This window comes from Cuculus canorus, chromosome 11, assembly GCF_017976375.1.
Source record: "Cuculus canorus isolate bCucCan1 chromosome 11, bCucCan1.pri, whole genome shotgun sequence".
NCBI lineage: Eukaryota > Metazoa > Chordata > Aves > Cuculiformes > Cuculidae > Cuculus > Cuculus canorus.
In genome coordinates this window covers 11,472,150-11,498,687 of record NC_071411.1, presented here as the reverse complement: position 1 = coordinate 11,498,687, position 26,538 = coordinate 11,472,150, and the positions used below count along the sequence as shown (strand labels likewise).

Here is a 26,538-nt window from a genome sequence, read left to right as displayed (position 1 = left end):
TCCTGGATGTTTTTTTCCCGCCGCTCATGCAGCTGAGAAAGCAGTGCCGGAATGCCCGGCTCCCCGCCCCGGGGGCCGGTGGGCGCTGCGGCAGCGAAACACAGCTCCGAGCCCCGGGCTGAGACCGCGCCGCACGCTTCGAACCCGCGGGAGCCCCGAGAACCGCTCCGCTCTGGGGGTCCCCCCGCCCGCCGGCTCGGGGCGCGCCGCGAAGCATGCCGGGAGTTGTAGTCCAGCGAAGCGCCCCACAGCGGGGTGCAGAGCCGCCGGGACTCTATTACCCAGAGAGCCCCGCGCGGCTATATAAGGCGCGGCGGCGAGCTCGGAGTGCAGTAACCATGTGCATGTGCAGCTGAGCGGAGGTGCGCGGGGGGGAGCTCGGCGCAGCCTCCATCCTAACGGGACCGGGCAGCGTCGCCAGCATGGAGCTGCCGAGCCGCCGCTAGCCCGCCCCGCCGCCACCGGATTCAGGTAGGGGCTGTCGGGGGCTGCGGCAGCTGCTGATGGGGAGGGAGGCGGCGAGCGAGCTCTCCCTGCCGGGGCAGCTCCTTTCCCCAGGGAAAGCGGGCAGCGGGGGCTGCAGCGGGGCTCGGCGGGACCCCCGCGGCACGGGGCACAGACGCCGCCGTGCCGGGCGGAGGGGCGAGCGCTGCCCCCGAGCCGCCCCGGGGCCGGAGACCCCTCCCGGGGCGACCGAGGCCTCTGCTCCAACTTTGCCTTGTGTTTTCCCTCCGGTTCTCGAGGCACAGTTGCAAGGGATGTTTCGCGTTATGTAAACACTTGCGAGCGCGGATGAGGATTTGGCTGCGGGCGATCTTATTCTTAAATGGTCAAAAGCTGTGCAACTGTGAGTAGCCCTTTCTGAGGGTCTTGGTAACTGGGCTGACGGGCTAAATATTTGGCTGTCTCCTGGACTACAATAATTGGGCTTGTGCGGGGGAGGAGGGGGCACATGTGCGTTCCCCACGTACGTGGGCTGTGCTGTAATGCCGAGCGGATTTGTGTTTTCATGCTGAAAACCCAGTTATTGCTAGTTACGCTGGCTGTTTTTTGGGCTGAAAGCTGCCTTGTAGCTCCTTTGACTGTGCAGAGAGCCTGTTGCTCCATGCACCTTGTGCTGCCCTGGGTGCAGGGAGGCTTCGCTGCAGAGCTGCGTGCAGCAGTGAGCTCAGTGCCGGTGCAATGCCTTGGGGTCGGTCAGGCTTTCCCCTCCAGTACAAAACTGCAGTTGTCCCGTGGGGGTTCTGTCTGGCTCACAATAGTTGATGTAAGAAATTCCAACAGGTGAAAGGTTTTAACTACTGCATCAAATGTATCTCTTTGCACACCGTGCAATCTTCTGCTGCAGATGGATTGGGCTGTGGTGTTGCTACTGGCAAATCAGGAAAGGAAAAGATGGCTAATGCAATCCAGATGTTCACCTGTAAAGGTTTAGTGACTCGAAGTAGTGCATGGATTAGTGTGCATGTGTGGTAGCTGTTCATTCATTTATTAATGCGGACCAGTATCTGTGCATGTTCTTAATTTCTTAAATGTGCTCTTTATTTGCCTTTGAGTTTCTTTTCCTGAGTTTGGACATTTGCCTGATATCCCAGGACTTCCAAACCTGTTAAGACAAAAGACTTCACTGACTGAGAGCCCAGTCCAAAGGCCCACATCTGAATGACTTTTCCTGCAGGGTTCAGCTGTGAGTTTGGGATGCCATGTGAAGCCAGTATCTGTTGGTTTGCCTTGCTGGTTTCTCTGTGGCTTAAGTTAATGAGCTGCCAGGCACTGGCTTTTTTGTTTATTTTCTGAACCTCTACATTAAGCCAGTTTCCTCCCACAACAAATCCAGGTTCTAACTACTCACTAGTTTTGCTGCTGTAAGATCAGTGCCTTTAACAATAACAGTATGGCATGGTGTTGGGACTGTAACAAAGTGTTGATGGCCAGCACTGGTTGCTCAGTACATGGAGAAAACTGGTGGCATTGGACAAGCCAAAAATTCTGGTGTGACAGAAATGAAATAAATGTCAAAGTTGACTGCCACAGAAACCATCAACTTGAAAAATGGAGTGAATTAGTAGTGGTCAGTGTGTGTAAACCAAAAGAAAAAGTGTTATTGTGGACATGAGAAACACAGTTCCAGTGTTTTTCAAAACAAGCTGTCAAGCTTGTAGGAGTGCTGTCAAGTCAGCTGTTTGCTGAGCTGGTTATTTCTAATGTGTTCTTTAAGCCACCTTTTGTTTGTCAATAACAACATGTTTCCTGTTAAAATACCTTATCCTACCCTGAGTTTCAAGTATTTGTTTACACAAGCTTTTTCCATATGTGCTTGTTTTGGGGCATTGATTACTCCTTGAAATAGGGAGTGATCTGGTTTCCTTTTGCAGGGGTTCATAAATTAGGAAGTAAACAAACAGCAAGAGTAACTTTGGTTTGCCTTTTGCAATCATGGGGTGGAGCTTAACTGGGCAATAGCGTATTTTTTCTACGATTTGCTAGTCCTGAACGCCATCATTGGAAGGTGGAGAAGGCTTCTGTGAAGAGTACTGAAGGAGTGAGCACTTGGTCAGTGAGTTGTTTCAGTGGCTGTTGTTGGAGCTGCAGATTTGGGCAAGGGCAGGTGGCTGGAGGAGGTGCACAGGGCCCGAGAGACAGGGTGGAGGCGGGTGTGAAGGACAGCTGTGGCCTCTTCTTGTAGTGAGGGGGTGTAATGTGATCTTATTCCTGGCAACATTGATCCTCTCACACATCAACCAATCAGTCTTGGTGTGAGGTACACAAGAAAGTGGAAGAATCAAGTTCAGGTGAAGAAATCATCTCAAGTCCTGGCAGCTTACAAATGCCATTGCAACTTACAGGAAGACTTGGTCCTGCTGTTGTGTAGTGAGAGATCTTGGTCTCATTTCACAGTAACTCTCTTGTAAAGGCAGTGCTGAATGAGTGTTATAATTTGTCACTGTGAGAAGATAGCCAGTCACCTGCAAGAGTGGCAGATGTGGGGTGAAATGAGCAAGCAGGGTCCCAGCTTTTCCAATACCATGTATGTGCATGCCGGTGGAATGGAAACAGTCCTGGTAGCTGGTCCATAATCCCAGACTGGAAGCTGGAGTTACTCTCAGTTACTCTCTGTAGGATGAACTGGTCTTCTCTGAAAAGTTGCTGAAATAGTGTGGAGGTGAAATGTCTTTTTCAGTGCTGTAAAGCAGGCTTAAAATGGGACCCAAGTATCTGGAGCTTTTGTCTTACACCTGCTCCTTGATGAAGCAGCCAGAAGAGCAGGTGTAGCTCGTTCTGGTTGTTTAGTTGACTGTGCTCTTCCCCTGTGGTGCTGTGCTTGGTAATTCTTCAGTGCATAGCGTACTCCTTATGAGTATCTGATGTGTCAAGTTGCAGAGTGTACTGGGAGTCTTTGAGACATTATTACCCCATAAATATAAGATAGTTGTAGGATTGTGTCTTAAAGATTAAAAGAATCTCAAGATCCTGTAGGAGGTGGGATGAGGATAGTGGCTCTGTAGTAGCTGGTAGACGAGCTGCTCACTCACTTGTGGGTGAGTGTGAGGGAAGGCATCTTCACCAAAGCAGCTTGTGGAGACCAGAGGAGTTTAGAGGTAGAAAATGGTGTGCTGCTCAAAAGTTATATCTATGTTAATGATTCTGTCACAACGCAACCGAGGTATTAATCCGATTTCATAAAAACCTGCACATAAAAGTACATTCCAAATGAGTTTCTTGAGCTGCTAAGGTAGCGCCTTCAGTACTTTGTTTTGCTTCAGTAGCCTGGAGCCTTTTTTCTGGTATTTTTTTTTTGTTTATTTGTTTTGGTTTGGTTTTGGTTTTTTTCGTGTGATAGTATAGAAGATGAGTTAAAAAGTTCTTGAGCAGTTTCATATAGTGGCCTGTGCTGGGTGCTGACAGATACTGCTTTATTGAGTGCTGTAAAGGAGAAGACTTGAAAAGTTAGTAGACAGTATCACTGGGCTGCTAAGGTGGGTCCTACCTGTGCCCATAGCTATTGAGAATGATTTTTGTGCTCTTCCGTTGTGCATATCCCAGAGGCTGCTGTGGGAGGCAGGATGCCAGACAGAACAAGCTTTGATCTGGCTCAATCTTTCTTTCAGATTTCTGTTTCCAATGGATGCTACAAAAGCACTATAGCAATTATTGCCTGGTTCTCCGTCTTGGCACAGATGGATGGTGGCTGGGTATGGAGGCAGAACTCTTTCCAGAGTGCTGCAACTGCTCATAAGATTGACAGAGGCAGCAGCAGGAAGTGTGTGCTATTATTGCTTGTTCTGTACCTGTCGAGAAAGTGCATTTGCAAATCTTCAGAGCAGTTGTGTTTTATGGGACTAAATTCCTTTGGAGAAAAAAAAAAAAGATAGAGTGAAAACTACAGGAAATGTAATTCAAACGAGGAAAGCTGCAAAATTCAGCTGTGGATTCTGAACTCAGAAGAGTTTCGTTTTCATAGTTGTGGTTTTGGTTAAGCCTATCAGAACTAAATCAGACTTCATTTTTCCTTCCTGACAGTGCTATATGAAGAATAAAATGTCACTTCAGATCTGAGCAAGTTAACCCTGTATAGAGAAAAATGTGTTAGAAATGCATGTGGAAGTAGGTGTTATTTTGCTAATTCATGGCTTGTGACAATCAAACTGCATCCTTTTGTGCCAGAAAGCGAATTTGAAGCGTATTGCAGAAAGCTGGGTTATATTTCCCTCATCGTTTGGCTGAACAGATTATAAGAGAATGGTGAATAGCTCTGAGAAACCTGAATGCTAGATGAGACAAATTGCTGGATTAGGGTGTTAGATAATGTTTCTGCTTTTGGAGTAATTTGGTACTAAGCTATAAGGAAAGAGGCTTGGATACTGGATCCAAATGTAAAGATGTACATAAACAGTTCATCCTCTACTCATCCTTGTAATGTGCATGATGTCTGCAGTCAGAAGACTGTAGTATCTGTGCGTGTACACATCAGAAATATCTCATTATAGTAGGGCAAAAAATGGCTATTGCCAAATGGCTGTAGGGTTGGAGTTTTTCCCCTTAATTTGTGGGAATTGTGTACTAACAGCTTAGGATGAAACTTCCACAAACATTTCTTTTATGGATTGGCCCATCCTACCCACTTCTTCAAGGAATTCATAGACATGCCAAGAAGTTCCAAAAAAGGAGTTTTGATTGCAGTTCAGATATTTCCTGTCTGCACCTCACTCTGAGAAGAGACACATGGACACAAAGGTAGATACATACTTGAGTTGGCTGATGATGCTAGATCAAAAGGGTTAATTGGAAACTTATAATTAAAATAACTGTACAATCTTTGGCCACTCCTCTGTCTGTAAGGGTTAAGCAGATTCTGTTGCCAATGTTTTCTGAGATAAAGGGGTACAATGTTTTGAACCTTTCCTTCAGAAGAATTACTTGTGCTTGCATTCTAGAAAATTACCGTTGTAGGGCCAATGTGAACAAGTCAGCTTGGGAACTGGAGCCTTCATCTGTAAAGAAGCCCAGCCCAGTGGGGTTTTTTAGATCAGCAGGGCTCAAAGTAGGTCCCTTGGCCACCAATGGTTCTCCACACGTGCTCATCATGTGCTCGTAGTGGCTCCTCCTCTTTGGCTGCTTGCACACACACTTAAGTTTTAATCTGCAGACCTGGATGCCTGCTGAGGTGTCCAGGAGGGAAGAGCAGTGAGCAGTGACCCTTGTAAGGGTTACTGTATCTGGAAGACAAGAGAAGACTTAGAAACCTTCAATAGGAGAGACTTGCTACTGGAAGAAAAGCATTAACTTTATTGCCAGTGGGAACCCAAGGCTACCAGGAGACGTCCAGCAAAGCGCAATCGTGGAGAACGACAGCAGTGCCACCATGGAGGACAGAGAACCTCCACCAAGGTGCTGTATGGGTGAAGTGAGAAATGAGAGGTGTAGGAAGAACATGGGAAGGGTGAAAGTGTTGGGCAAGCAGGGTTGGAGGGAGATGGGCAGACACAGGTGGATGCAGGCTAGTGAAATGGACAGACAAGGATAATATTTCAGTGAATTTAGGGAGTATTACATTTGCTAAAGAGTGTGTATCTTGTGAGGAAGGGTGCGTGGAGGCTCGATGGGAGGAATGGGGCTGTAGGAGACAACCTGTTCTGTGATGAAGCCTCAGGAGATATATGGCCATGTAAAATGAAATTGAGACTGTTCTGTACCCTCTTCTTCTCTGGCCATTTTTCTCCCTTGGCCAAACTCCAGCTGGTGTTATAAACCAAGCTTGCTCTCTTTCCACATGACATTGATTGCCCTGGTTCTTTTGGCATGTTCCAACTCTCTCCTTCTAATAGAAATATGCTGGAAAACATTGTGTGTTTGTAGGGGCCTCGTCCAGAGGCTGACGTCTAAGCTGCCTTCTCCCTTCAGGGTTAGAGCCAGTAAGTACAAACTTCAGTAAGTATGAACTTTAGTAAGTGCTTCTTACTTATAATGGAATTAAAAAGATGCTGTCAGGTCATACTTGCTTTCGGAAAAAACAAAACAAAACAAAAACTCCAAAAGATCCCTTCCCCAACAGTCTAATGTTCTTTTTTCAGCTTTCTGCAGATGTCTGTCAGTAGGATCCTTCACTCGAGTTTCTTGCATCAGTTTAATGGCTGCTGTGTAAGATATCATTGTCAAAGTATAACTTCTGTGCAGTGCCTTGCTATGAGTGTGTTACTTCTTGAGTTTTCTGTAACGAGCTAGTCTCCTTGCCCTGGGCAAATGAAAAAAAAACAAACACAAAACACGCAGGTGCTCTTTCTGAGAAAAGGATGTTGTGCATGTTTGCTTTCCTATGTAGAGGGTTTATTGTGGTTTAAGTTAACAAAATGAGTTACTTGATCTCTTTTCCCCTTTTTCTTAAACTGAGTTTTGTTGTACCTATTAAACAGAAACTTATGTTGTCATTGGGTGGTAACCGTAAAAAAAAAAAAACTCTGTTTATCTGTGGAGTGGCAAATAGTTTGAATAGAGCATAATTAACTTGGCCATCATCTTGCTGTATGCACTTACACGCCTCTTCCAGCTTCCTTCAAGAAAAGAAGGGAAATGTATTCTTGATTAGAAATGCAATGATTTTCTCCTGGGAGAAAAGGGCTGATGTGGGCTGGTGGGTGGGAATTCAGGAGCCATGGAACCAAATCTGGGCTCTTAGTCTGACCCACTGTGTGTCCTTGAGAAAGTCATAGCGCTGTGCTGTTCCCCTCCTTCCTCTCTTCCACACTCTCCATCTTGCCTGTTCAGGCTGTAAGCTATAGAAAAATCTGCTTCGTTGTAAGTGTTAGGGGGAAAAGTACTTTCTCAGAGAGAGTACATCTTTCCTCTTTAATCTAACAGTTCATCAAATGACAATTTGTCGGCAGATAGCAGGCTCCTGGGCAGGAAAGGTTGCAGTTACATGGAAAACAAGATCATGTGGTAGATAAAGGTACCATGCTGATATTTTTTTAAGGTATAATCTCTAAAATGTAAGTACACGTGCATAAAATCAGCAGTGCTGAACCCTTTCAAAACCTAATGAGATTGCTGAACTGCCTCCTGCTGCAAGCATGAGGTGAGTGAGGATCCCAACGTTCAAGACACTGTGGCTATGGATTCCCCATGCTGTTGTCATTTTCCATGTTCTACGAATAGTGTTGGTTTGGAGAAACTGCAGGATTTCACTCTGACTTGGAGCTCATCTGGGAAATGAAGGAACTTTCCTGAGATGGCCCACTCAGTACATGGCGCTTATCCCAGCTGCCTGTGCTCTGCTGCCCAAAAACTGTTGTCTTTCCGTGGTGTGTACAAAGAGCTCCTTTTAGATTTGCTAAGTCAGAAGCTTTGGAAATGATAGCGTTCTGTCCTGCAGCCCCAGAAGAGTGATTATTCACTAGATCATATTTTAAATAGAGCACTTCCTCCTTGCTTTGGCAGTTTTAATGGGATTCTTTTGAATCTTTCTCACAGCCCTCAGGAAGGAAACCTTCCTTTTTTTTAAAAAAAAATTGAAGTAAGAATGGAAAACATCAGGTTTTCATTTCAATTTTTAAAAACTTAGCTGCACCTGGAAAAAGATACAGAATACTACGTGAGTGTTACCCAAAACCCAGTGGAAATCATTAGAGAAACATTAATTAGGAGAAACATTGATTCAAGCCTATATGGCCAAATCTTCAGCCAAGTAATCTCATTATGCAGTTTGATTTACCAAGCTGTATGAGGACTGGACTTAGAATTAAACCTAAGGAGTCAGGGCTTGGGTGCATTTTAAAAAAAGTTAGCTTGCTTATTTACACGTATTGAAGACCCAGTTAAATTTGATTCAAACACACACTGACTTACCTGGACTCGTGACTTCGCAGTTGATCAAATCTTGAAGTAATGTTAGCAGTATCTGTTAATTTACGGATGATTCTTCAAATGCATGACAATAGCGTATGCCATTAACCCATTCTTTATAGATGTTTTTTTTGTTGTCGCTGTACTCTTAAACTCTGATCTTTTTTTTTTTGTGTCAAAAGCTGGACGAAAATTAAACTCTGATTGTGGAGTTTGCTATCTGCAGGGATGAACTTGAAGCAGTTAAGTACTGTTTGAGATTCTATTCTTACCTAAACAATCTAAGTAGTGAAAAAGAATTTGATAGAAGTTCTGCTTCGATTTCTGTAATGGTACATATAAAATTGCCAGTCTCTGTTTAATTGAACACTAAACCACAGTGAAAATATGATAATCAGGAACTGAGTATATCATGGGACTGCAAGGCACAGCAAGGAGGGTTTTTTTTTTCCTCAAAACAAGCATCATTAGAACCATCTTAAAAAGATTAAGTGATTTGTATCCTAGTTGCTGGAAAACAAAACATTTTGTCTTGATTATTTTATGAATAGGATTTGCAGCCATAGGTTAAATTTTTAAAATCCTCCACAAAGCAGACACGTGAGACATGGGATTGGCAAAATAGCTTCAGATCTTTTGAAGACGCTGTCAGCATTACATTGCTTGAGATGAGCAATAGCATAGTGCAGAAATCCTGTTACAAACAGTCCCTGTAAGGAGGAACTTCAAAAGGGGGCCTTGACTCCACTATTCAAGGAAAGCAGACTTTCAGCATTGCTCTGAAGCCTATTTTTTCTAACTTAGCAGCAAAATCTAGATGAGTGATGGGAGAAATTAGGATGAAATGTTTACAAAGCAGTTGCATTTCCTATTCTGAGATCTTCAGAAAGCAGCTGTCTCATTAAGGTATTTGATACTTAACAGTCAGTTTGATTTCTAAGTGTTTTCACTGTTAATTCTACTTTAACTACCATGATGAAATCTGTTTTCATGGTAGAATGGATTCAAGTGTCTCAGAGTTGAATTTCAGTGACAATATGAAACTTACGTTGGCTTATTCAAGACCATTAGGCTAAGCATATGATCTGCTTATGCCCTAAAACATGACTGAGCCCTTTCAGTCTTCTTGAAAGCCAGTGGAAACAGTTATGTGAGAGGGACTGTAGATCTTCACCTTTGGATCAGAGAGGAACAGTAGTGCTGGTGGTGAGGGGCTTTGTACAAACCCTGTCCAAGTGCTTGGTTTGTATTTCAGGATCGATTCTTGTCATTGGCTTTTGCTGTTTGAAATGCAGCTTGTTTTGAGGATATGCACAAGATAATCTAGAAGAAAGGAAATAATAAGAAATGAACCTGTAATTATAGTACTTTCTGTTCAGTCAGAAGATCAAATTTGCAGTCTTGTGATACAGATTTGTCTTCACTAAGCCACTACAGAGTAGTAGGTGATGGGCAAGTCCTGAAATGCTCAAGACAAATAGAAAGCTTTCCTGGGTTTAATTCTCTGCCTGGATTTAGTTAATGCATTTTCATGTCCATTCCCATGGAACAAAGCTATAGACTAGTAAAATGACTTGTAAAGCAGTACCTCACAATTGACCTGAAATTCAGCAGGTTTCTATATTTATGCTTTATGGGGTAGCTTCTTAAACAGAGACTTATTTTTATTTTCTGTTCAGATAAACAGTATATAAATTACACTTAAAGGCATACTAACCTCTATATACATAATATACCTGAGGAAGTAATCACCAACATAATTAGAGAAGATTTCAAGCTATCAGGACTTAAATACTGTAGAATGTGTTCATCTTTGACTGATTTTATGTCTGAGTAGATATAGTCTACTCAACGTACAGTCCACATTTAATACCTTATCTTAAAAATTTAGTCTGTCTTTCTGTTTGTCAAAATTAGTCTTCAGCTTAGTGGAAGAAGAGCGTTATTTTAAAAACTTGGATTGCTGCTATCAACATTGCTGTCTGACTTGAGCCTCGCAATTCTTGTGTGGGGAAAATAGACTCACTTTTGCTAGGTTTGTATGCTAGCATTGCCACGCTGCTATCGTTTCCTTATCAGATTACTTCATCATTGATTTTTTTCAAGTAAGTTTACCTAAAAGCAGTCTTGTTCCTCGGCCTAGTGTTTAAGTGGAAGACTATGACACTGCTTCATGTCTGGCGGATTGCTGTGTTTTGACTGGAACGCAATGCGTCCTTGCAGGACTCCTGTGAGGGTATGAAAACGTGATTAAAACTGGAATCGTGTAGCAATAACTGCAAAGGTTCTCTTAGGGCTATCCCTCTTCTAGTATTAATCAATTGCTCTTGGCACTGACGTATCTAAAATAAATAAATTGCAGAGCAATGGTTGTATTTGTCTACTGAGCACAATTGCTTTTTGAGCAGCGTGATTATCATTTAGCCAAAGAGCCAGGTACGGAGAGTGTGTGTGACTGCATTTCCAGGGTGCTTCTGGTGGTCACCTCATTTCTTGGGCCAGTGTGATGCAGGAAGGAAACCATCCCCTCCCCAGACAAGGGGACATGCATTGATACTTAGGCTCACATTTCATGGAGAATACTGTTCCTTAAGTCCCTGTGGCTCCACGGTGCTATGAACTTTGGATAGATTTTGTTGAGGTTGACAGATTTTTAGTGCTTCAGCTTCTGGGTTTTCCAGCCGAAGAGTCCCATAGAACTCTGACTTGGGGGGAATTGCTCTGGTCACCTGGTGTTGACAGAGCTGGTTTTGAAGGTTTTCAGACTGGGTACCTGGAAACTTTGCTCTTGAAAACCTTCCAGCTTTACTTTTGCCTCAGGCATCCAGTTATCAGTCTCATCCGAGGTGGAAAATATTCAGTTTGCGGTAGCTGATAATTTAGTATTTAATTGAAATAACTGATCAGTTAGTGGAGTAATTGTGTTAGGTGTCATGAGACCCTTGTGAGGAGACTATGAAAGCAGCTTTGAAGTAAGCGAAATCAGTTTAGAAATTATTCTCTTTGCTTGTAAATTTTGTATGTGAGGAGGTTTATTGGGTCATTGAGTCCCTCACTCCATCTGCTGGTTCAGCATGTTCCTGAGCACCCGCCAACCTCAGAAACAGCATGTTTCCAGATAAATGTCAAGCGAGCTGACTTTTGATACTCACTTATTGAAGAATGTGATAGATTCAGACAGTGTTCATAGAATCATAGAATAGTTCGAGTTGGAAGGCAGCTTAAAGACCTTCTAATTCCAACCCCCCTGCAGTGGGCAGGGGCATGTCCCACTAGATCAGGCTGCCCAAGGCCCCATCCAACCTGTTCGTCATACAGTTTTGACTGTAGGTAAGACTTAAGATAAGTGGGTAAACCTCTTGGTAGAATAACTTTCTTGGAATTGGTGGAGTGCTTCATGAGAGCGGTGGAGGCACAGTCCATCTGCGTATCTCCTGTTATGTTGGAAATAATGTCATGGTGTTTGGCATTAAAACAATATTAAAAAAGAATACAGTAAAGGGATGAGGGGGGATGTAAGTGCTAAACACTGCATGCCTGATAAAAGCCTTTAAGAACATGGTTCTTTTTAGCCAGATCAGCCCTTTGTAAGTCTTAACTCCAGCAAAGCTAATGACCAGCAGGAAGATTGAGAAGCATTGCTTTCCTGTTTGGGTATAGGAGATGTAGGGGACCAGTGGTGCCACAGGCAGCTTGCACCCTGAGGTGCACAGAGCAAAACCTGACTGTAGTGGTAGCTTTGCAAGCTTGCCCAGAAAAATTTAAAAACAATCTGGTGAACAGACAGGCAATGAAATTCAATTTTACTGTGTACCCGAACTACTGCCAGACTTAGAACCACCTTTCTGTTCTCCCTCACTGTTTAACGGCTCTAGGTAAAGTTGCTAAGCATTTTTTTTAGTGGAAATGTCAGTAAATAGCAAAAGGGATGTATTTTAAGTGTTACAGTGTTGTGGTATACAACACAGTATTTTGGAGTTAAAATATTACACTACGTTGGGATCTTTTTCAGTAAAGAAAATATAAGAAAATTGAGGTTCTATTCTGGAAAGTCATGCAGAAATTTGATTGTCTATCCTTGGGCTGGGTTTTGATCAATGGCCTGAGGTGATTTTTTTTTTACTGAGAAAATATTCTTCTCTAATGGAAGTCAATAATTTTGACCCTCACATTTTCTTGGGAGCAGCTGTGGTGAACAACTGCCTCTTAACGAGAAAATGATGTCCAGTGAAGTAATCTGCCTCATGCCCTGAATGGGGTATCTTAAATACTGCTGTATAAAGGGGTTCTTGGGAAGGATCTGCTTTTCTTGTTGACTTTGGTACCTTTTGCTTTGGGCTGTACTAATTTAGGGCTGGAATTAATTTTGAAGGCTCAAAAGTTTTTAGTATTATGTTTGTAATTAACATCCAGGTCAGAAAATGAGGAGAGCTAGTTTCTTTTTGCTTTTTCTAGTGATACTAATTCAGTCACTTGGCGTATTTCTGTATGTTTTGTGGCATATATCTTAAAAAATACGTAGTGATGTTTTTTCTGTCCACTTATTAACAGAGAATGGGAACGGACTGTATCGTATGTGCAGTGGCTGAGGGACTTGGCATTGAACAAGCAACCTGCAGCCAAATGGTTTGCTTCTGTATGCACACAGATTTGATTCGACTTCTTTACCCTGCATATGAACTTGGCCCATTATCTTCTGTTTTTTCTGAATTTGTTTTTAATGATACAGATTACGCAGTGATTTACAGGCATGAGAATGCCTATAATGTGCTTTGACTTGAAAGTAGTTGTTATTATTACCATCACTGCCTGTAGATTGGGCGTGAGGCAGTGAGGAGGAGTAGCTGTTTAGAGCTTTTTAGAACAAAAGCATAACTTCAGGTTTTTGCTTGCACTTTAATATCTTTGGTGCATTATCTACATAAACTTTTAAATCTCCGTGAATCTGTCCTTGTTGACCTCCAGCCTTGCTTAATAAACTTGATCATTACACTTTTGGTAAACAAGATCATCCTCAATGGATGGGAATATTTATCCCCTGTACAATGTCAGGGCTGTGCTCCCTAATAAGCATAATTTCCTGCTGCTTAGTTCTCCTAGTGGTAGACCATTTAAAACTAATTTGGGTGTGATGTCAGAGGGGGTGAAAGTATTTGCAATTATTTTCCCTTAAATCTGAGAGTCTGATCCTGGGCAGTGTTCTCTGCCAGGGCTGCGTAGCAGAGCAGGTCTGCAGCCTGTGGGAAGGAGCAGCTTGGAAGAGCTGTGTTGCTGCCTCCTACTTAAAACCTCAAGCACAGAAAGCTCATTCAGTGTTTTGAACTCAATGATCAAAAAGCATGGCTCAGGACCATCTACAAGAAACCACTAAATGGTTTGGTAAAAGATGTCTTTGAAAATCTACTCAGTTGGGCTTCTTTTTATCCCTGCTCACATTGTTTGTCTCTTTATTTGTTGTTGTTACAGTTAAACTCGCTTTTCTATATTTATTTAAATGACAGGTAGGTCTATCATTTGGTCCAGGTTTTGATGCTTTAAAGAAAATGAGAATAGTTCTTCATGCTGTGGAGGCTGACAAGGTTAAGTGGCTGTCGCCTCAATGGTGCATTGAGGCATCCTATTTCAAGAACAGAGTTGAAATATTTCTGATTTCACAGGGGTTTGCCTTCCTGCTACATATGTAGTGTCAAGTATTTGACACTGAAAAATCTTCATCTTTACATTTTTACATGCAGAATCCGTTGTAGGGTTTATGCAGTGGGTCTTTGCCTGACACGGTCTTTGGGACCGCAGCTGTAAGCAGGTGGCCACTTTAGTGTTGTCATGTCAATATTTTGACATGACTAAAAAATATTAACATGAGTCACATCAGTATTTTACATTAAAGTTCCGAGAAGCACCATTCCAACACACCAGAGAACCTTTAATATATGCTCAAACCTACCTTTGATTCTTACAAAGAAGCTGGCAAAGAAATATGTTGTGATTTAAATGGTACAAATAATATGTCTTGCACTGAGGCAGCCCACTCTTCTTCCCCCTTTATCCTTCTTACAGGTGGATGAAACACGTTGGTACGCCTGCACTGAAATGGCTGTGAGCGTCTGTTGGGATGAATACATACTCATAAAACAGTCTCACATTGAATGGGATGCCAGTAGCTAGTTTGTTTTCCCTAGTTTATTTTTCTAAGCAAGCATTGTGAGGGGCTTTGTTTTCTTTGATACCTGACATTCCAGAGCAGGAACTTTTTCTTTTTTTTTTTTTTTCTCAAACAAATAACCAAAAAACCCCAAGGATCCTGTCATTTTAACCTCCAGTAGCTTATAATGAGAAATTCTGCCTGATAAATAGTAACATTGTGCTTTATTCTTCTAGGGGCAGTAAGCCAGAGATGACTGACAAGATGTCGAGCTTCCTTCATATTGGAGATATTTGTTCTCTCTATGCAGAGGGCTCAACAAATGGATTTATTAGCACTTTGGGGTAAGAGCAGCTGTTCTCTTATACTGAAAACATCCATAAGAAGGACTAGCAGAACTCAGCTAGGTATCCTGAGCCCGATTCCCAGGAAATACAGGGTAAAGCAAGGAGGCTTTCTGTACAGCTTTGGCCCTATATTTCAAATATACCCGAAGCTCATATGACAGGTTGGGTGTTGGGTGGATGGCAAGTGTATTGATGGCTATGGTGTGGTTTTAATATACTTGGTGGGGAGGAAGAAGCTTGCCAAGTTAAGGTGTGGGTAGAGGGAATGAATGCAAGCAAATGATTTTCATATTGTTGTTTGTCCCGTGTCCATCCGTGTGTCCCGTCCTGTCCCTCCCTGCCCACCCACCCTGTCAGGAATGAATAGGATCCAGTGCAAGCTGCTGGTTGGAAAAAAACATGTAGCATAGGCAACATAAGTAGTTTAAAAAACCAAAAAGCAACCAAAAGAAGTCCTGAGCCAAACCGTTTCTATATACCACTGACTTACTGCTATGATAGTTTTGTCTTTTCTTACAGTATTTGAGGTTTCTCATTCAAACCAAAATTGTTCTTCTCAAAGAGAAGTCAAAGGAGAACATGTTTTGAATCTTCGGCTTTGCTGTTGGCCAGTACCCCGGAGCTGCACTGTGAGCTGTGCCTTGCTGGCTCCTGCCTCTGGTGTGCTTCCCTAGAGAGCTCCTTCGTGCTTTCTGCTGCAAAGGCATCAGAGTAGGTGCTCTGTAGGAGAGTGCCTCTTAAGTAGTGAGAAGTGTATATGCCACTTCATGGAACAAAAGGAGCTGCTCACATAGGAAAAGGAGGAGTTTGCAGAGAAACACTATGAAATTGAAATACAGCTCTGATGAGCAACAGGGTATGTTTCATTCTGCTCAGTTGCTGCTGAGGAGCAATATCTAGGAACTCAGAAGCTGGCAGTGGAGCTGTATACTGATTTGGAAGACCTTGCAGGGGGCTGGATGAGAAGCTCAAAGAGAACATCTGCCACCTTGTTTCAAAGTAGTGAGAAACTAGAGGGAGGGAAATAGCATGCATGACATATTGCTGTGGTACTTAAATGCTGAATGAGTAGCAAAGAAGCAACTAGGAAGCTTGACGATATGTTGAGTGGACACACGCACAGCATGTTCTTTCTCGTTCCCAGTAGCCTTAAGGGTCTCAGGGGTGGGTACAGTGACAACAAATTTTTTTGCTGCCGACTGTCCAGATGCATCTGATTAATGGAGCTTCCAAGCAGGGTACAAAGACAGCATCCTGGTAAGTCTTTTGGCAGGAAACGATGGGTTGGAATCTCATTTGAGTGCCTCCAAACTAACTTGTAGGTTTAGTCCTCTAGCTATTAGGATTCTGGAAAATAAGGGGGCAGAAAAGGAAGCAGACACTGAAGATGCACCATGATCTATTATAGGAAAGAGAAGAAAATATGGGATGCTTCCAGAAGGGAAAGAAGGTATGATAAAAGCAAGGGATGTAGTAAGTAGGGTTGGTCAAATAGTATTTGGCGAATGTATTTGACAAATTTCCCAGGTACTCGTCAAATATGACATGTACACTCTGCAGTATTCGATCAGCTGTGTAACTGGCCAAATACTATCTGCTGAAAACTGGCAAAACGAACTGAACGATACTATACCTTTGGTTATTTTTTTTCTTCGAGTATTGAAGCAAGTTTGGCAGTAAATAATTCCCGAACAAGTAGAAAGTTGTTGTGTTATGTTTAATCCCGTCCAGTGCATGACGAACATTATGCAGTGGCTGTGGCTTTTGATGGCATTGCTGAGCAGATATTTTTCACCATGGTTAGTCTTCTTAGACATTACAGGCCTTAAGCACATGTATTTCCTAGGCTTGATGAGATGTTCTCATGGCAGGTCTAAAGAGCCCTTAGTGTTACAAGCGTCCTCTTTGATTTGATCAGTGCTGTTTTAAGGTAACTGCATTATATAATGTCCACACATCTTCTGAGCCTAATTTAAGCCAGAAATCCCAATTGCTATGTGAAACATGAAATGCATTATCATCTTAATAAGCCTTCATAATCAAATTAGTTTGTCCCATATTTAATTTAGTCTTTGTCCTGGAGAAAATTAAAGAAGCAAAGGAAAGATTCAGTGTAATTGTACTCTATACCATGTGGAGTTTTGACAGTCTTATGTCATAACAACGTGTAATGACTTGTTCATGTGGTTAATGATGGCTGAGAAACAGATAGCACTCTACATTCTAATGTTGTTCTCAATCTTTTGAGGAGTGTTCCTATTTAATATTCCCATGACATGACTGTTTTAATCAGGACTTTACTCTTGCTGTTTACCAAACTCAGTGCTGTCATCATTATGATTATCAGTGTACAATATATCCTCTTTTGTGTTCTTCACCCTGTAAAAATTTTCTTAGTATTCCGGGAAGTTCCTCTTTACTTTCAATTGATTCTCAGACGGGAGGGATATATTGCACTGAGATTATCTCTGTATGGGATGATCAGAGTAACCCATTTGACTTGATACTTTTTTGGCCCTTTGTTCACTAGAAGCAGGTGTTTCAGTCAGCTCAAATATTAGTGCTACCATTCTTGTTGGAGCACATATGTGTAAATGTAATACTGAATAGGGAGAAAATCCATGGGGAAAAAGCAATTTACTCTGAATGTTTGCGTATGCAAATTTTAGATGCATAGAACTGTTGAGTCCACTTAATCTCTCTGATCTCTTAATTTTTATGCACTTCATTATTTTCCGTAATTGTTGTCTCAAGATGCTCCCTGCATGTAACCAGCCTCTGCAAGGAACAACTCTCATATTCTAGGTCTCAATCTTTCTCAAGTTGATTCTGCATGAGAATGGACCTCTCAAACCTTTAAGACCTTGGAGTTTTACTTTCTACTTTTGTGTAGAAAGCCTCTTTGACAGATTGGTGTTAAGGAGACAAATTGAATCATTTAGCATCAAATCAGAAACTATTTGTTTACAGTTATGTTTTCACAATTTGGAAAAAATATTTGGTAGAAGTGCAATTCCGTGTTGATCCAAAGCATGCTAAGGGCAGTGCAGTGGGCACAGGTTCATCTTAACTGTTTTCTTTATTCTTACGGCTTTGAATTGGCCCTGTGGAATTTTTGCTTATGTGTAATCACAGGAGAAGCTCTGTCCTGGCATTCCCTATTGGAATCTCTTGGGTTCACTTGTCCAGTTCACCTCCTTCCTTGTAGAACAGGAGGAGATTAGTTTGATCGCTTGACTTAACTGATGTTTGGTGAGCAGGTGGGTGTATTTGTGCCTTTCTTTCTCCTGGGAGTCAGTTTTTATTATGGCAGTTGGTTTCTGCCTTTTCTTTAGTACTTGAGGGATCATAGGAGCAGTGTACAGCTTGCACAGTTGTCATGTTTTCCTGTTCTCTACCCTTCATATAAATGCATTTGCAACATGATTCAAATCTGTCCAAGAGGCAATTATTGTTCTAAGGTTGTCTTTCACCTAACTAGAATATGGGCTGTTCTGTCTGCACCTCAAGGAGGGGACATAAAGATGATGCAGTATACAGGAGCAATGATTTATTTATTGTCCCACCTATCCAGGAGCATAGCTCTGGGCAACAGTAAAAATTAGCTGCATGCTTCTTAGAAAGATTTGGCATAAGTTGGCATTTGGGGAATGTCTTTTGCTGGAGTGGCCACTTGGATAAAATACTGCAAATACACAACTTTGGTTTTGCTGACAAGGATTAAACGATTGCAAGGGAATAGAATCTCACTTTGCGTCTCATTTCTTTGCAGCCTTGTGGATGATCGGTGTGTTGTACAGCCAGAAGCAGGCGATCTTAACAACCCACCCAAAAAGTTCAGAGGTGAGTTTATTAGACAGGTTATTACCCTTCTTATTGGAAGAAGTACTTCATCTTGTGCAGTTGCATAGGTATTTTTGACCTCCGTGCTTTCTATAGATTATTTTTGTCAACTTCTTCCATGAAGGGCAGTGTGAGGGGAAAAATAAGTATCTAAGTGCAAATGCCTGTGTGAAGCGAGTTGTAGGACTTGAATGCTTTGCGAGGAGGGGAAGGAGAGGTTGCCAACTGAGACTGGATTTTGGATCTGTTCAAACTTGGAGTTGCTGTAAGTTTAATTTCCTTTTTTCCACAGTCAAACATACTACTGAGTTACGCAGTACCAAACCTATTTCAGAGAAGAGGAAAATGAAATGGAGCAAATGTTTGTAACCACTATTGTTGTTTGACCTCATTTGATATTAACTACATATGACTTTGCTTTCATTCTGCCAGGAAACTTAGGCTTAGCGATAAGAAATTAATGCCTACTTCTTTGCACAGTTTGGCTAGGGCTGATTTGTTTAAGAACAACCTCAAACAGGAAGAGAAGCACTAATAGGGGTCTTGTTTGGATAAAACCTTCTTGATGCTTTTTTTTTAATCCGCCTCGGTTACATTTTTTACCCAAAGGATAACTCAGGCAAATGATCTAAAAATTTGATCTACATTTTATTGCTGTTTTCAGATGTGGCAGTAACTGTTCATCTTGTTCTTTTGTTTGATGGATCTTGTTTCCTTGGTTATGCTTTGCCTTTATCAGGGGCTCAGAATCACCTTACTTCCACTTGGGTATGGCCAGAACTGCTGGTGATTGCCTTTGAATATCATATACTTTCTGTATATATGCCTTCTTTTTTTGGGTGGGCTTTTTTTTTCAGTGACATGAAGTTATCTTGTATAATGAAACTTCTTTTTTGTAGAGCATTGCTGAAATCTGTGGGTTCTTGATTTTTTGTCTTTGTTTTACTGGAAAACTGAGTAGCTGATGACTCAAATAGTTGAAGAGGCAACCTAGGGAAGTATTAGCATTCAATACTGAGCTCTCCAGAAAAAGAACAATGTTATTATGTGAACTACATCCCTGACTCTAGGCACTTCTTGACTTTAAATTCATATGAAGGAGTAAAGGCAGATTTGATGGAGACTGCTGGGTGTAGAAGGACGGGAAAGAGAGAGAAAAGAAGGAGAGAAAAGCAATTCTTTGCTAGCACATTTTAACAACTACAAGTACAGAGGCACATTTGTCTGACATAAAACATTGTGGTTAGACATTGTAAATGTTCTCGTATTACTTATAATTTATACATGGAGAGAGAATGGTGTGAACCTTTTCCAGCCTTTGTAGTTACTTCACTCAAGCTTTCATAGGGAAGTTTATGCTTGATGATAAATGGCAACAAAAGTCATAAAATTTTAGCAGTCATTTCTGTTACTTATACGCATGCTTTGTAAGTGTAGTCTAAGATAAAATGCTTTCCACAACAAATATATTTAGAAGTGATAATGAAGCTTATTGTACCATCTTGAACACAAATGTAAAACACTCCTTTTATTTTGAAGCAAAGGCACCCTGTGGCTTGTCTGGCATGTTGTGTGGGAAGTATTGGGTGATATCAGGAAGTAGAGCCATTTCTCTCCAATCTTACTTGGTGTTTTTATGACGTCCTGCAAAAACACCTTGCTTGCCAGTGGAACAGAAGGTCTTCCCTAAGGTGTGTTTATCCAAACAGCATTTTTACATCTGGGATGTAAAGCATCCATGGGCATTTGTTGAATGTAATTCAGTAATCCCAATATTTAGTTTTGTTGTACTTGAGATTTACTTTTTGTTGCCTTGGGCAGTGTCACAAATACTGTCACAGATGAGTAGCACAAGATACCGTTTGTACAGTAGCAGACTAGGGTGAGAACGGATGTGGATAAGATCTAGTGTCCAGTGAGCTTTGTATGTGGTGCTCACGTTTATTCAGTGATTCCATATAGTCCATATTAGTCATTGCAGCTGATAGGATTGCTGCAGTTTGAGACCTGAGCAGAAGCATCATCTTGATTTGAATTCAGATATGTGCAAAACACTGTCCCTGGTAGCTTTTGAAGGTCTCATTAGAGCAGAACCAAAATGAATCAAATGTGAGTGAGTTTAATTATAGCTTTACACAGTACTGGAAACACTTTTCTGTGCTATAACTTGTTTTATAGCTATGTGCAAATCCTCTTTGAAATGAGCTATGCTTTAAGTTGTCCAGATGTAGGTCAGTCAAATCTCAAGTCTCTTTCTGGTCCGAGGCCTGAACGTGTGATGTCATGGCCAGTCTTGAGGACCTTGCCTTGGGTAGTATTTTTATGAAATGCAATTCTAAGCTTCTCCGAGCAGCTCTGTCTTCTGTGGGCAGATGTAAAACAGTAGTAAATATAGTTTTCATGCTTAATCAAAGTGGTGAGAGATATCTAGAAGCAAGATTCACTGCTTAGGCATGCATACATGACTAAGAAGATTGTGTGAAATGAAAGCATATATATCCAGTAGTGGAATTAATCCATCCTGCTTTTTCCTCTAGACATGGGTGGTGCAGGTTTTAAAAAGTCTTGTTGCCTAGGCTACACTTTATCAGCTGCATCTCGTGGCAGCAGCGAGGCCCTGGTCTACTGAGTGGTGTTTTTTCTGTCCTTTCTACTTTAGATCCTTGAAATAAAGCAGAGCTGCTGTTCACAAAGTGGTGGTGTGTATGCACCATCCTTCTTCCTGGAGCGAGCCTCTCTCATGCGAAAGGCAGCTGATAGTAATACTTAGTTGTCAGTATATGCTATCACTGAATGCTGGTAACCTGCTTGTGATGTAAAAGTTGCCCTTTCCTGGGGAATGTGTTTCTAAAAGCAAGCATTTCATAGTTGAGATGGAGGTGGGTTTTGTGTGCTAGTAAGTCACTGCTTTTGAAAATAGCAGCTTCAAATTGTCCTAAAGGAAAATTCTGTGAGGGAAGCTTGATGCGTGTTTGGATGAACTGGGTTGAACAGCATGATTTCTGGTGGCACAACTGGGGTTGGAGATAGGAGCGATAGAACCTTTCAGTCTGCTTGTAGGAAAATGCACAGAGGTATCCTGAGGACACGATGACTTGCTTTGTTGATAAAAGTTGTGGAAAAAGTAGGCTAACAGATTAATCTGGTAGTGGTGGAGTTCTAAAAGGGATGAAATGAAAGAGGGGGCTGAGAGTAAGATGGGATAGTGTTCAGGTAAGATTTAGTGTGGTGTACAAGTGTGAGACATTAAAAAAAAAAGTAAAATGGGAGGGTGTATTAGATGGAAAATAAAGAAGTGCTGGAGATGGAAAGAACCCTAAAGATAAGTTTAGTTCAGCACTCTCAAGTTGCTGTGAGTGTTTACCAGTAGTTACTTCCCATAGTGAATGCTCTTGTGCCTCTAGGTCCTTAAAACGTGTTTGATCACTTGAATGCTGCTATTTTTTTTTCTTTTCCCATCCCAATCAGAAGTAGATAGTACCTAAGTTATTGTTTTGAAATTGGATCATAATTATGGTTTGTGAGATTTCAGATTTGTGGGTTTTTTTATTCTGGCTTTCTGAATCGACTTGAAATGTGGTGTTTTGGGTTTTTTTTAAAGTACAATGTTTCTCTGGCCCTTCGTGTTTTCAGCTCCAACTAATTCAGAAGTTCTCTAAAACTGCCTTGCGGAACATTAAGACTTAAGTGTAGGTTCATTAGGGTGTTTCTTTCTAAAAATGTAACTATGAAAATTCTTGCGGGAGAGACTTAACTGGTCTGAATATACTGTGTACAGATGAGATTCCTGGAAAAAGTCCTAGTTGTACAAGTCTCCAAAAAAAGCAAGAGTGTGACAGTTCCTTGGTTATCTGCACTGCTTTGAACAAAAAAGACAGGCTGCTGTAATTGCTGTCTTGGAGTATGACTGTGCATCTGGATAGTGACTATAAATGAACATCCTTTTAATATGCATGGTTTACACAGCAAGTATGAACTACAGCTGACCCTTTAGCTAGGCTAAAACCACTAGTGTTAATGGGAAATCTTTTGTACTTAAATGCAGGGAGATGGATAGCTGTTTTGCAAATTAAAGTCAGACTTAGCAATAGTGGCAAAGCTGAAGCAGGGCCTGGGGCTGATGATTTTGGGCTCTAGCTGCTGGTTCTGTGCTCTATTAGTTTGCCTGTACTTTTGCAGAGGTTTTATTTGTGTTAGTTTTGTATTGGAACATAGCTCTGTACTAAGCCAAATGTGTTTGCTTATTGCAAGACACTGCTACTACACCAAAACAGTCTGTCTGACAGCCTTCTCGGGAAATTCCTTACAGCTCTTTATTTGGGATTTAGATCAGTCTGCCAGGGATCCAGAGGCTTTATAATAGCTGCATGAAACACAGGGAAAAAGGGCACTTACTGGGTTAATTTGTCCAACAGCTACCTCATTCCAGAACATTGTTTTAGTAGTTGCTGGGCAACACTCTTTTTTTGGCAAGATGTTCAAGGAATGAACCCATATCTTACACTTAAAATACCCTCATGGTGAAGCAGAAGATGAGTAGTTCAGATTCTGTTTGTTCTTTTGATCCTAATCCATACTGTATGCTCTTTCTCAATGTTGTCTTTGGTCAGGCTTGTCTGGTGGTGTTAGGGGGTCTCAGCCTTTCAACTCCAGCTCATCTTCAGAAGAAATTACCTGCGCACTACAGAGAAGCTTGAGCATATGAAAATAAATTTATATCTACACACCCCAGTTCTCAGCATTGATGAGAATATGCTCCTCCATAGCAGGAATATTTTGAGATATGATTTGCTCCTTATAGCTTTGCTATCGGTGATCAGAAGCCTGTGTACTACTGCTTTGTTTAATATAGAGGAAACCGTATAATTTATGCAGTACTGATAGAGGCTGTGGAGTAACATTGCATACATATGAGATTATTTAGCCTTATTTAGCTAATGGAATCTTGTTTATAGTTTGGCATTACAACTGAGATTAAAGGAATTGTCAGTCAAAAGGTCACATACGTAGTTTTCCCAAACACTTCAGAATATTAGAGAACAAAATAAATATCTTGATCTCGCTCCCTGTTGGTTTTGGAAAAATATTAACAATATATAGAAGTTTCTAGGTGGTAAGGTACTTCATTACCATCCCTTGTACTCATCAAAAAGAATTTTTTGTGATATAAGCTTTTATCATGTTCAACTTCAGATAAGTGTGTAGCTTCAAATTCTATTACTTTCAGTATATTCGCCATGCATACTTTTCCATATCTACTCTGTTGAAAGCAGACTGCTCAGATTGCTTTTTAAACTTTAATATGAAATATCCTGACTAGCATGACTTTCTGCATATATTAGATGAGTTTGAGTGGGTGTTTTGCCAAGGATTGAGGGCTTACTGCTGGGATGATGGTGAGGAGAGGTGATAGACCTGGGCTGCACAGCCAAGTTTAGGCTCCTTCTCTTCGAAAATGGCATTTCCAGTGCTGGTGAAGTATTTGGGTGTGTTATTAAGGTGCCTAGATTCCTTGAAGGGATCTTTAAACTCATGACTAAATATGGCTTTTTTTTTTCTTCACTGTGATAGCCATAGTAGCAGATAAAATATCAGAATCTGGTTTTCATGTAGGAGGCAGAACTCTTGAGAGTGCTTGAGTGCTAAGTTCAAAGCTTAGAATGGTGATTTTGAAGAGGGATACATCACTTGGAATATAAAAGTGACTCCTTTTCAGTTTTGAGATATCCAAGACATTAAAATGCACACAATGAATACGAAAAGTAGGAAGTGGGGCAACGATAGTGAGTACCTATTAAAGTAACTTCCCTGTCTGATGGCCAAACGCTGTAAAAATAAACAATTATGCTGCTTAGCCCCATGTCAAAAAGAGCACTAATATGACGATTAACTGTAAAAACAAAAGAAACTTCAGGTTGGTATGATTGAAGAGAAAAACGATAAAAATACAGTCTAATGTGTCTATAGTATTTTTATTTAGAATTGAAGCAGTGGTCATTTTGAGACAGAAAAAATCTTTCTGAATTAGGGTATAGTTAAAAAAACTAAAATACATTTGCACTGCCTTGGTGAGGAATCCTTCAGTATGATTCCCAGTATTTATAGAACTGTACTAGAAAACTGCCAACTGCTAGTACGCATTTGAATTTGATGCCCTTTATATGATGAAGAAATCCTGAGCACTGTTGCTAAAATGTGAATCTTTATCCCACTGCATCCTACATAGAAGCAGATGTTAGAGACAATTGTCACCGTGGTATTTGGGTATTTAAAGAAATCTGAAGAGTCAAAAGTTTTGCATTTGCTTACAGACGAACGTGCTTTACATCTGCTGAAGCTTGGAGAATCCTGTTGGGGAGGGAGTCTTCATCAGGAGTTGATGCAGCACTTACCTGAGCGTACCTAAGCCTCCTTCCTCACCGTGGGTAGGGTGGTGGGCAATGGATGCTGCCTTCTCCGTTAGCCCTTGGTGACTTCAGAGTGGCATCATGAACAACTCATCTCCAGACATTTTTAACCACAGGTTTTGCAAGGCTCACTGGTGATAATTGCTTAGACGGCTTGCTATATTAGTGAGCAGAGGAGGTACTGGAGCTTTCCCATTATGAGCACAGCTAGAGAATGGTGCTACACTCTGAATTGTGTAGCTGCTGTGTCCTGTGAATTTACTTAAATGTGCAAAGTAGCTTGCGTTGCTACAATCCTATAGTGGCTGGAAGCACGAAAAGCTTCTTTTTTTGTCACGGAGAGTGAATCAGAAAGCTATCTTTATTTCATTTGCCACGTCTATTGCAGTGTGGTTCCTTACTGGCCTAGTAAGCAAGTCAGGTTTGTAGTCCAGTTGGCAGATAAGTCTACTGCAGCAGTAGGGCATCCTAGAAACATCCCGGCTCTGTGACGCTGATCTGCTTTGCCGAAATAGTGAATAAATGACCAATTAAGTAATTTGCTTACTGGAGAAGGTTTAGTGTGGTTTTTTTTCCTGTCTCCTAGTGATGGTGTACCAAGAGCATAGTGGGAAAGGTCTGTATGGCACAGATTACAAGAGGGTCTGTGTAACTTTCTGTGAAGTTGTTGATACTGAACAAGAAGAGGAGCTGGGTCTGTTGGGAACATAAGATGCAGGCTGTGAAGATTGGCTGGGTTGCATTTGCATGCTGGTCTTTACTGAGAGTACTGTGGTCAAACAGCTGTCTGCCAGCTTCTGGTTTTAAGTGCTTTCATCTGAGATGTTTTGTATCTAGATGGAAGCAGAGCAAAGCTCCTTTGAAAGAGAAAGTGGCCATTAATATACATGAATGGAATGCTGTATGAAAAGCACAATCTGTTGGCTAAGGTATTGCAAAAGTATAAGGGGGAATTGAGTTCAACTCTCAGCATGAAGTTTTATGATCTATGCACTTTGGTTTGCCCATCTGAAAATGTGGGTCGTAGTTCTGTACCGTTGAGACATTCTGTGCAGGTTGCCAGGACAAATGCACTGGGGTAGTGTCTGTGTCCTAAAAATGAAGAGATAAGCAAAGCAGTGGTTTGCATGTTCATTCTTTCTTAGCAGCTGTCACAGGTCTGAGCTTTTTCTCTTGTGGAAAGTTCAGGGTATTTCAGGTAGAATCAAGGGAGGGATTGCCAAAAAGCATTGCTTAGCTATTAAGTAGAACAGTGCTGTTAATAAACCTAGCCCCAACCTTGTAGACAAAGGAATACTGTGGCTTTGTTGCCATAGTTTCAGTGCAAAATCTGACCTTAGCTACAATAACATTCGGTTAGAAAGAACTAGCTAATCAGTTTTCTAAAATTAGTGTGTTCCCTAGTACATAAGCCAGTATGAACAGGATATTTAATGAAATATTATACTTAGTCACAGGA

At 41.5% G+C, this 26,538-nt stretch overlaps 1 protein-coding gene across 10 annotated transcripts in view; it reads left to right on the top strand.

The window, feature by feature from the left end:
* The first annotated feature begins 346 nt into the window (after positions 1-346).
* ITPR1 (inositol 1,4,5-trisphosphate receptor type 1) overlaps positions 347-26,538 on the top strand; it is a 177,856-nt gene continuing 151,664 nt past the window's right edge. For 9 of the 10 annotated variants that reach the window (XM_054076444.1, XM_054076439.1, XM_054076441.1 and 6 more), the window contains exons 1-3: positions 347-471; positions 14,719-14,826; positions 18,602-18,672. In XM_054076444.1, coding sequence (XP_053932419.1) covers positions 14,735-14,826; positions 18,602-18,672 — 163 coding nt within the window. In that variant the 5' untranslated portion in view covers positions 347-471; positions 14,719-14,734. The remainder of the gene's footprint in view (positions 472-14,718; positions 14,827-18,601; positions 18,673-26,538) is intronic. The other variant, XM_054076442.1, reaches the window with a different exon arrangement.